At 44.6% G+C, this 11,081-nt stretch overlaps 2 protein-coding genes across 2 annotated transcripts; one reads left to right on the top strand and one right to left on the bottom strand.

Moving 5' to 3' along the window:
* Positions 1–339: 339 nt before the first annotated feature.
* LOC106813808 lies at positions 340–4,234 on the top strand. Its single transcript, XM_014818035.1, has 4 exons — positions 340–426; positions 2,375–2,483; positions 2,732–2,828; positions 3,165–4,234. Exons 1-4 carry the CDS (start codon positions 340–342, stop codon positions 3,337–3,339), a joined length of 468 nt encoding a protein of 155 aa, XP_014673521.1. The 3' UTR covers positions 3,340–4,234.
* Positions 4,235–8,451: 4,217 nt separating this feature from the next.
* On the bottom strand, positions 8,452–10,044 carry LOC106813807. Its single transcript, XM_014818034.1, has 4 exons — positions 9,785–10,044; positions 9,195–9,413; positions 8,835–9,002; positions 8,452–8,473 (listed from the first exon to the last, which is right to left on the bottom strand). The coding sequence occupies exons 1-4, from the start codon at positions 9,985–9,987 to the stop codon at positions 8,452–8,454; spliced, it is 612 nt and encodes a 203-aa protein (XP_014673520.1). The 5' UTR covers positions 9,988–10,044.
* Positions 10,045–11,081: the final 1,037 nt, after the last annotated feature.

Below are 11,081 nucleotides of genomic sequence, written 5' to 3'. Positions count from 1 at the left end.
TACGCAAGGGATGCTGTGCGCCTGTGTTTTCGTCATGATGGGCTAACAAGTTCGAGGAAAAATCGAGGACCACTTACGCGATTTTACGATCTGCACGTGTATGCACCGCGTGCGGGAATATTAATGGACACGTGTCTACCGAGGTGGTTTCCTGTCGTACGGAAATGAGCCGCAAGGTTATATATACTTACGTGGTTGCGTGAGAGAGAGAGAGAGAGAGAGAGAGAGAGAGAGAGAGGGGGGAGACAGAGAGAGAGAGAGCGAGAGAGAGAGACAGCAAGAGAGAGCCAGCTTAATACAGAGACAACATGTAGATGTATTCGTACAACAGTGTTTACCATGCGCCGCGTTCTGATATCAGTCGTCTGCTGTTCACAGATCAGCCGGCAGACGCAGCAGAGTTGGAAGTTCCGACAGCTATATACAGTAAGTATCACTGGTGCGCACGGCCAAGGCCTGCAACACGTGGACTGACGCGATGAGCATGGCTGCGACGTCGTCACTTTATTGCTGTCGATGCTGCGTGCTTTTATTTATTATGAGGTTGTCTTTCCATCACGCTGTTTCTCGCAGTTTTGGATTCCAGTGCGGAGGTTAGCTATGTGTTATGACTCTATATATATAGTATATACTCAGTACATATATTATATACTCTGTATATATACTGTGTATATATTCTGTATGTTATAGTATATACTCTGTATATATACTGTGTATATAAAGTATATCAGTATATATACTCACTATATACTCTGTATATATAGAATATACTCTGTATAAAGTATATACTCTGTCTATATACTGTGTATATACTTTGTATATATATATATATATATTATATACTCTGTATATATATAGTATACTGTAGGCGTGTTATTCGCACTACCGCCATGGAAGTTCTGTAATAAGTTGCGTTCACACGGTCATGATTTGGCTCGAGCCAAATGGGCTATATTTGGCTCGGGCCGGGTTGAGTCGGCGCGTTCACACGTACGCAAGTGAATACTGTCTGTCAAATTCAAATTCAAATTCAAATAAATTTTATTGCACAAATATCTCACAGATACTTTGGCAGTATGTCGCGAGTCAGTATGTCAGGATGGCGTTGTTTACGATTTAGAGTGTTTACTTACGTTCCGAGTTTAATTATCAATCTTGAAAACGTGCATCCTGATAAAAAAATTTCGAATTTTTATACTGTTTTGGACTTTATTTTGTCGAAGTACACCTTCGACACTCGCGGCATCTACCGCTTAACCGATTCTACCGCTCTACCCCTCGCCGAAAGCTGGTGCTAAAATTTGGCTCGGGCTTGGTCCGACGTTTTCGATGGGACCAAATCTGGCGCGGGCCTAATTAGGCTCGGGCCAGAAACGTCCGTGTGAACGCTCGGCTCGAGCCAAATCTGGCACGGGCCTAATTAGGCTCGGGCCAGAAACGTCCGTGTGAACGCGCCTATAGACTGATAGAGAGATAAGACAAGACAAGAATAACGTTCACTAGTGTTTTACTAAATCTCTAATACAATACATGAAGTCTCAGTGTACTACCGAAAGAAAAGAGCGTTTCTACTACATAGTACCCGTATCACGCACTTACACCTTTTCTCAGCGGGTGTCTTCTACAAAGAGCCCCGAGGAGCGGCTGCTCCCACTATTTATACGGCGTTCCCTCTTCTACGTTACCTCTCATTTTAGCTCCCTTTTTGGCCAACCGGCCATACTAAATACGGTGGGGTGAGTATTACAACTGCTACATTACACTACCGAATAAGGTGGGGGTGCGTATTTCCCCTTGGCTCGAATCCATAGTCCGATTCTGGCCCCTGGGTCATAGGATCATCTGGTCGGTGTCTAGGTTGTCACAATCCGCAAGAACTCGTGGAACCTTAGCCGTCACGTGGGTTCTGCTTATTGCGTTCTCTCCCGCGTTTTCGGCTCCGTGATCTGGAGACCGCTCACAGCCTGTTGTGACATCTCTAGCGACACCGAGGCGATTGCGTTTCCCCGCATCGCCATCACTTTCCGTGGCGTGTGGGCTTCGCCCGCTTACAATACGCTCTGTATATACTTTGTATATATACTGTTACCACGCAATTTATCGTGATGGAGTTAATAATTTTAATCAATAGACAATTAAATGATTATAATCATTTTAAATAATGTATAGCTGTTATTTATAACTATCAATTACATAATTCGTAATTATTTTAATAAATTAATAATTGTTTCTTATTAAAATAGGAAAAATATAGGTCTTTTTTAATTAGTCGAGCTTCGTAATTAGATAAGTAATAGAGCGTGTGATGCCGGCAGTTCTCGCTGTGACTCGTCTTCGGAGGACAAGATGCTGACGCGTTCACTGCTGCTTACAGGGCTTCGGTGTGACGTGGTATCGCACGATGGGCCTCATGACCACATACTTCATCCTCATCGACTCCGGACGACGACAATACCCGGAGATCTTCTCCCGACCTCTCCTCGGTACGATCGACAGCGGCGGCGGCAGCAGCGGCGCACCCTGTTGGCGGCGATGCTCGTGTGTAGATGCGGTGTGCGCGATTTGTGTGGTCAATGTTACGTGACACTGTGTCATTAAGTCTGGTAACTAATTAAGAACGACAACTCCTCCCCCTGTTGTTGGCGGACATTCGTTTGCATACATGCTTGTAGTCATGCACGTATAGTTTGGCTAGAGCACGGCTCATCGTCGTGTTTTGCTCGTATTGTAGGTCCATTCCTGGCCAGCGGCACGGCAGCGACCCTCGCCTGGTGGATAGTCTGGCCTCTGGAGTACATGAAGTCGCAGGTCCAGGGCCGCTACGGCGAGTGAGTGCCTCGCCTTTAATTTACTAGGAACCAAACGCCAACCAGTTTTCGCCAAAGTTTTACGAATTTTGTTGAGATTGGTCAGTTAGATGTCGTGTAGACTAATGGTCAGGTGGCCTTGTTGGTCTAATCTCTCTCGCTCACTCTCTCTTTCTCGCTATCTGTCTATCTGTCTTTCTCTCTCTCTCTCTCTCTCTCTCTCTCTCTCTCTCTCTCTCTCTCTCTTTGTCTCTCTCTTCCTCTCTCTATCTCTCTCTACCTCTCCCCCCTCTTTCTTCCTGTCTTTCTTTTCCTCTCTACGTGTCTCTATCTATTTCTCTCTCTCCTCCCCATCAGGAATCTTCCCGTCCTGCAGCGGATGCGGCAGGTGATGTTCGAGAAGGGTGGCTTCTTCGGTCTCTACCGCGGCATCATCCCCGGATCGATCCGCAGCTTCTTCGCTAATGGCATCGCGATGATCGTCATGGTGAACGCGCAGAAGAAGGTCTCCGAGCTCGGCTGGAGGGACTGAGTAACCGGTGGGAGGAATTGACCGACTGGCTGGAGGGACTGAGTAACTGGCTAGAGAGACTTAGCAACCAGATGAGTGAACGACAGGCTGGAGGGACTGAGTGACCGGTGGCAAGGACTGACCGACTGCTTGGAGAGACTGAGTGACCAGATGACTGAGTGTGGCTGGTGGGACAGATCGAGAAGCTGTGTGGAGGGACTGGGAGCAGAGGTTCTAGCAGTTTCGATGGAGAGACTGAATAGCTAATGGGACGGGGACTGGGTGTCAGATAGAAAGAATGAGAGCAGACTGAGGGTGTTGCGGGACGGGTGAGGGACAGAAGCTGAAAGATGCATCTGACAGTGAGGAATTGTGGGGCTGTAGGGATGGACAGATCAGCTGTCTAGAGGGAGCAGTCCGAAGCTATGATGGGTAAACCGAATGGCTGGCTAGAGGTAACTAGGTGAAGGACCAATCAGCTGTATGGAGAAGAATGGAGTAAGGGGAAGGACTGAGTGACTGGATAGAGGGACTGAGTGGCATGATAATGGTCCAGGTGACTTAATGCAGTATCAGAATTACACGGTAAGGGATCCGGGTAACAGAGTAGAGAGACTGGGTGTCAAGCAGCCAGATAAGGAACTGAAGGAACAGCCTTAGCAACTGGGTAGCAAATTAAGACCACTAAGTGGCAGCATATTGAGACTGGGTGGCTGGCTGGAGGTACAGGGAGTGTATGGTGAGATTGGGTGGCCTGACAGACAGACTGGGTGCCTAGAGGGACTATGTGCCTGTCTGGAAGGACTGTGCCCATCTGGAAGGACTGTGTGCCCATCTGGAAGGACTGTGCCCATCTGGAAGGACTGTGTGCCCATCTGGAAGGACTGTGTGCCTATCTGGAAGGACTGTGTATGTCTATCTGGCAAGGCACTGTTGTGCCCATCTGTGAGGACTGTGTGTCCCATCTAGAGCGGGACTGGACTATCTCAATTCATGTTGCCCTCCTTGAAGCCCGTCCTTATGTGTCTCTCAGTATACCGTGCTGTTTGTGATAGCGATTGATTTCTTAAGGGTTACGGGTCAGTAAGCAACTGACGTCACGCGGAAACTGCATATTCATTAATGTAATGTGTTGAGAGTCCGACGAGAGACAGCTGCGCCCCCTGTCGAACGCGACAGCAGTACTCCGTCGGGTGCCGTCACCTGATGTTGGTGCTACATGATTTAGTCTATGTCGTTTGTAAGAATAATGGTCGTTTTGTAATCGATATGATAAATAGGTGCAGGATAGGGTGAGTTGAATATGGCCCGCCATGCGTGCGGTCAGCGTAGTGTTAGAGTGTCTGGCCGTTTAGTTGCGTTGCACGCGTTCATAGTCACGTGCTGTCGTGCCAAATAGCGATTACTGCGATCGAGAAGCAAGTTAATACCAATGAAATCGAAATCGATTTGTTCCAACAAAGATATCAACGCGTATTAAGTATAAGCATACGCTCAAGCTGTGTGCGGGTGGTGTTGTATGTGTGTGTGTGTGTGTGTGTGTGGTGTGGCGTGCGTGCGTGCGTGTGCCGTGCGGCGTGGCGTGCGTGCGTGCTCGTGCGTGCGTGCGTGTGTGGCCTGCGCGTGCGTGCATGTGCGTTGTGCGCGTGCGTGCATGTGTGTGTGCGCGTTGTGTGTGCGTGGCTGTTGTTAGCGTCATCGTGACTGTGTGTGCGGCGCTGCGCGTGCGTTGCATATGGTATATGCCAATGTCACTAGCACCTAAGCAGGCAGGTTAACTGGTTTGTGTAACAATGAGAAATCCTATCATTACAATGGATATACAGTTAACATTTGCCCTCAAAAGAAAATAACGTGTTGCAGTCGTGTTTCGTACTTACCTCTCGTTATTACGCTATAGTTCGTTCCACCTCTAACTCAGGGCCGCTTTATCAGAAACAGAATTTAGTCCTTAAACATTAAGCTTCACTCGTAAACCGTTGGACAGAAGTAATCGTAAAAGTACCAGATACGAAAAATCCTCATAGGTTTTCCGGCATCGTGTGTTAACTTCGCTGTTTGTGTGCGCGTTATGTAGCCTATATAGCTCGTCACCTCCTCAACTCCGGCTCCTTTAGATTTTGAAATAGCGAATTTTTGGAATTTTAGCCATATTTTTTATTATTCTGTATTTTACTTTCATGTTCTCCGTATGTATTCTGAGCAACCTTAATTATATATAATAATTAATACGTCCGTCAGGCTGTGGACGCGGTAATTAACGCTGTGCATGCCTACACAAGTAGTTGCGCTTTCATCTTGATGCTGGCGGTTACATTTGTAACAGTCATTGTTTAGCACCTAGTCAGGTTTTAGTCCGGGGAGGGGAGTGGTTCCAGTAAGTTTAACCCTATTAAGACCTGAAGGGGATTATGTGCAGTAGCATGCATCTTCCTGCTAGCGTATGTTCAAAGCTATGTCGTCCGTGCGTGCGTGTGCGCATACGTTTGTGCGTGAGCGCATACGTTCGTGCGTGCGCGCATACGTTCGTGCGTGCGCGCATACGTTCGTGCATGCGCGCATACGTTCGTGCGTGTGCGCATACGTTTGTGCGTGAGCGCATACGTTCGTGCGTGCGCATACGTGCGTGCGTGCGCGCATACGTTCGTGCGTGCGCATACGTTCGTGCGTGCGCGCATACATTCGTGCGTGCGCATACGTGCGTGCGTGTGCGCATACGTTCGTGCGTGAGCGCATACGTTTGTGCGTGCGCGCATACGTTCGTGCGTGCGCGCATACGTTCGTGCGTGAGCGCATACGTTTGTGCGTGAGCGCATACGTTCGTGCGTGCGCATACGTGCGTGCGTGTGCATGTGTGTGAGAGAGACTCACGCGACTACCCACGCATATTAGGGACATATAATAATAAATGCAATTTATATAGGGTCAAGTCCCTGCAGGTCTTATTCGTAATGTTGAGATTTTATTCATCGTTACGCTGTGGTCATCTATTGTTTTCAAAATAACTTCCTCGTAGATGGTTTTGAATTTTCGGTAATTTGAGTTTTTCTCCATATTTTTCCGGGTTTCTGCGTGCCTACGTGCGTTTGCGTGCGCGCGCACATGTATATATATATATATACACACACTTTTTATGCCGCGTTTGATATATTTTTTTTAGCTTTACCATGCATCAGTAGATTACGTGTCATGATAATCAATGAATATTTGTATACTCAGCGAGTGCTAGCTATCATCATAGCTATAGTCATCATCTCATCATATATCATATCAGTGCTAACAATTCACGTGGTTATTGCGTGATTCCTGTGTTAGAGATGTTGCTGTTATATCTCAACGCTGTTAGATGACATTACGTCGATTACGATCATGTAGATGACTACCCCACCTGGTGGCAGTAATATGAAATGTGCGCGACTGTGGTGCCATGTATAACTGCGTGTTATGTTGCTAGATTTTAAACAGATAAAAAATTATATACAATAAATATGTTCGTATTGTTGGCATCAATTTTCTTTGGCATTATTAACTTTATTATTATTATTATTGGGAATATCGTACGGTCTGATGTTGCGTGTACGGGGTCCCCACAGCCCTTGAAAGTCCTTGAATTTTGTCCTTTGCCCTTAATTAAAAGGTCCTTAATTTTCCCTTTTGTCATTGAAAGTCCTTGGAAATAGATCCAAGTCCTTGTTTTATGTCTAATGTCCTGAAAATTAAAAGCAAATCTTTATTGCTGGTTATCTGACTGACGCTATTCCAAGTCTTCGATAAAACTGTTAAATTTATTCCAAAATTTACATATTTACTTATTTATATATTACTCAGCGTTCATATTTGGCCCTTATGGCCCTAATTAATTCTTCCATGGGTTGGAGACTGAAGAAGATCTTTAATATCATCCGCTCAACAAGTGCTGTTAGCAAGAAATTTATAGAGAAAGGATTGCTCTAATTGAATTAGGGTGTAAAACAACATGTGTATATATATATATATAGCGCCCGAGAAAGAGAAAAATTGCGAGAGAGAGTGTGTATGTATGAGCGTGCGTGCGTGCGTGCGTGCGTGCGTTCGTGAAGAGAAATATTGCGAGAGAGAGAGAGAGGGTGAGCGGGAAGGCGAGAGAAGTAACTATATTAGAAGGAATATGTGCATCCGTGCCTGTGTGTGTGCCGTTTGTGCCGTACGTGCGTTTGTCTGCGCGTGTGACTGCGCATGCGTGTGCACATCTCCGTCTGTCCCTCCCTCCGTCCCTCTCTCCTTTCTCTCCTCTTTCCTTCTTCATCCCCTCTCACTCCCTTCCCCTCAGTATTTCCCTCTCCCTCTCGCTGATAGTATCGCCCACGGCATCAGTTGCACTGTAAAAAGTTAGCCAGGCAAATGGCTGGTTTTTGGCCTCAACTCCCCCAAAGCACAAAATGTGAAGATACGGCTATAATACGCGTATTTACAGTTCCACAAACACACATACACACATACTGACGGACGCGCACACGCGGGTATGGTCGCACGCGCGTGTGCGCGTGTATTATCGGCGTAAATTCACATTTTGTGCCTCGGGGATGAAAAGGTTTCGGCTGAAATACGGTCATTTGCTCGTGAAAGTTTTTCCATGTGTAGCAGATTCGCTTTTAGAATCGTGCATCGATGTGCAGTTTATTTCACGGGAGATGGCGCTAGCCGCGAGGACGGTTCCAGGAAGTGGGAACAATAGAGAAAACGGCGCGAAGAAAGAGATACGCCTGAGAGTGATGGCGGTGCAGTTGTGTTTCTAGAAGGCGTCCGATATTAACAGTGCGCGTACGTTACAAGTAGTACTACTACTAGTGTGGTAATGTAGAATATCTGTACGGAACGTATACTGTGCGTCTGTAGCCTCAGTGTAGAGATAAATACGGTACGGTTACAGGCTACAGCGCGTTTGAAATATGTCATACATTCATATAGTGTATTACCGTACTTTAGTATTAGTGTAGCCAGTACCGTCGCTGTAGCTGTATGCTGTAAGTATTTGAAACATGTGGGTCAAACAGTTCTCAAGTTATCGTTGACCGTAGCCAAATGTTGACGGACAGATGGATGGACGGACGTACGACGGACAACGCCCCATGGCAATAGCTCATCTTGACGATGTCAAGGTGAGCTAAAAATGCACCTAAAACATAACCTGTTAATGGCTAAATCATTACTCAGATACAATGAAGCTCCTCTCAACCTCAACACAATTACTAATTCAAGCAATGCCATACTCAAGTCTATAACTGTGAAGGCATTTGCATTTCTATGATCATTCTATGTACAAAACCCTAGTTTTAGTTATGGCCACAAGTAAAGAAGGATTGGCATACAGAGAACACAGTATTGCTAACGTGTTTTTAAGTTTTTTACTTTTAGGTTGGTGTCTATTTCTTTTTTTCGTAAACATTTTACCAAACAGTAATAAATTTGCTAAAACGTTGGCACTTTAACACAGACAAATTAGATGAGAAATTTAGCAAACACTCTGTAAAACTGACCTTATCAATTTATGATAACCATCAATGTGCCAGAGTAGCATTGGAAGGTGGATGCTATACTCATGCCTTTCTATTACATTGAGACGAAGGCTTCTAGAAAATACTCCGACAGGGTCAACCCTCCAAAGAGCTTTCATGACTTGGTCTCGTGCAGCATAAATTTTCCTACTGTAATTCAAAGCAAGGCATTGCATAACTTGGCAGCATATTCATATTCCATAACTTGGCAGCAAAGCATTATATATTCTCACTGCTGTACATGGGAAAATACAAGATTACTTTTCTAAGCATTATACAGTGCACATGCACCAATGACTTACCAAGCAAAATTTATACAGTCTCAGATTTCTATTACAGTACCTTCTCAATAATCCCAATGTCATGCGCAGCCCAGCATTGGGAAATTCTTGCTTGATGTTTCTCACCACTTCATCCAGGCCATTGTCATCTATACTTCTATATAACTCGCATCGTTTTGGGATCTGGAATGCTGTCATACGGTTGTATATCGTCTGTCTGGAAACTTGAAGTATTGCACTGCAGTCACTGACACTTAGTTGCAATTCACAAACTAAGTACCTGAAATAAAGCAAAGGATCACGCATACATGACATAAATATTGAGTAAAATTAGGGTTGTGTGCATTTTTCAGATATTATAATTTGAACATGTTACGATGCAAATAATTACGTGCTGTGGCTTATCCAAATGTGTCCAAGCACAAGAAATCATCAAGTGACAACAAGTGATGCATATGTGACAATTAACAGATACTATGATGCTATAGTATGGTCATAGCAAGTAGTAGGTGATCATTGCATCGTACTCGAGCATAAGTGATCACTACACTTATCCGAAAGTTACAACAGCAATAACAATGTGTAAAACAAAGAATACTTCAATGTGCCTGCATCCAAATACAAAACACTTGGCAATATTTATGTCCTTGCCTTAGTTGTTCTTCAGCAATGTCGTATGTTGGTCTGTGTCGCCCTCCATCATGAACAGTCTTCGCTGGCATGAGAGGTAATGCTGTATGCAATTCTTGAATGTTGATGGAAAGAACAATAGCTTTGTCGATCAGATCAATGATGTCTTGTGGTATATTGAAAACACGTTTAGCACATTGCATGATCTGCTGTAGTCTTTGCATGCGGAGGAGACATAAATCTAAAGCTCCTTCACCACTTTGCTCTATTTTGTTCAGCAGTTCCTCTGTAATTGAATATTACATCATAATATGCACTTGGCTTTTCATATAATTGTTTCAATAACTTTTAATGCAAAAAAGAAGTACATGATATATTGCTAAACTATAGTAGCAATGAACACCAATCAAATACAGCAACGAGAAATGATATTTTCTGAATTGAGAGTTGTATATCAATATATTGCTGCTTCACTTTAGCGTGCGCGTGCGTGTGCATATGTATATGCAATGTCACTAGCACTAGCAGGCAGGTACTGGTTTGTGTAACAAGAGAAATCCTATCATTACAATGGATATACAGTAACATTTGCTCAAAAGAAAATAACGTTTGCATCGTGTTTGTGTACTTACCTCTCGTTATTAGCTATAGTCGTCAACCTCTAACTCAGGGGCCCTTTATCAGAAACAGAATTAGTCTTAACATTAAGTTCGACTCGTAAACCGTTGACAGAAGTATCGTAAAGTTACGAGAACGAAAAATCCTCATAGGTTTCCATCGTGTACTTCGTGTTTGTGTCCGTTATTAGCTATATAGTCGTCCACCTCTAACTCCGGTCCTTTTAGATTTTGAAATAGGAATTTTTTGGAATTTAGATATTTTTTATTATTCTGTATTTTTAACTTTCATGTTCTCCGTTATGTATTGAGCACCTAATTATATATAATAATTAATACGGTCCAGGTGGTGGAGGGTAATTAACGCTGTGCATGCTACACAGATTGCCTTCATCTTGATGCCTGGCGTTAATTGTAAAGTATTGTTTACACTAGCAGGTTTTGAGTCCGGGGGAGGGGGTGGGTCCAGTAAGTTTAACCCTTTAAGACCTGAGGGGATATATGTGCAGTAGCATGCTCTTCCTAGCCTAGCGTATGTTGCAGCTATGTGTCCGTGCGTGCGTGCGTGCATAGGTTCGTGCGTGAGCGCATACGTTCGTGCGTGTGCGCATACGTTCGTGCGTGAGCGCATACGTTTGTGCGTGAGCGCATACGTTTGTGCGTGAGCGCATACGTTCGTGCGTGCGCGCATACGTTCGTGC

The sequence above is a fragment of the Priapulus caudatus genome, unplaced genomic scaffold (assembly GCF_000485595.1).
Source record: "Priapulus caudatus unplaced genomic scaffold, Priapulus_caudatus-5.0.1 Scaffold828, whole genome shotgun sequence".
Taxonomy (NCBI): Eukaryota; Metazoa; Priapulida; class Priapulimorpha; order Priapulimorphida; family Priapulidae; genus Priapulus; species Priapulus caudatus.
This window is presented reverse-complemented; position numbering and strand designations above follow the sequence as displayed.

What these genes read in the sequence shown, in the direction of transcription:
- LOC106813807 (XM_014818034.1), bottom strand. Translation starts at nt 9,987, where the DNA reads ATGCAAAGACTACAGCAGATCATGCAATGTGCTAAACGTGTTTTCAAT. An exon ending in ACATTGGGATTATTGAGAAG is followed by an intron (nt 9,003 to 9,194) that starts GTACTGTAATAG and finishes TTTGAATTACAG; the next exon opens with TAGGAAAATTTATGCTGCAC. An exon ending in GGTTATCATAAATTGATAAG is followed by an intron (nt 8,474 to 8,834) that starts GTCAGTTTTACA and finishes GTTATGTTTTAG; the next exon opens with GTGCATTTTTAGCTCACCTT.
- LOC106813808 (XM_014818035.1), top strand. Translation starts at nt 340, where the DNA reads ATGCGCCGCGTTCTGATATCAGTCGTCTGCTGTTCACAGATCAGCCGG. An exon ending in AGTTCCGACAGCTATATACA is followed by an intron (nt 427 to 2,374) that starts GTAAGTATCACT and finishes TGCTGCTTACAG; the next exon opens with GGCTTCGGTGTGACGTGGTA. An exon ending in GTCCAGGGCCGCTACGGCGA is followed by an intron (nt 2,829 to 3,164) that starts GTGAGTGCCTCG and finishes CCTCCCCATCAG; the next exon opens with GAATCTTCCCGTCCTGCAGC.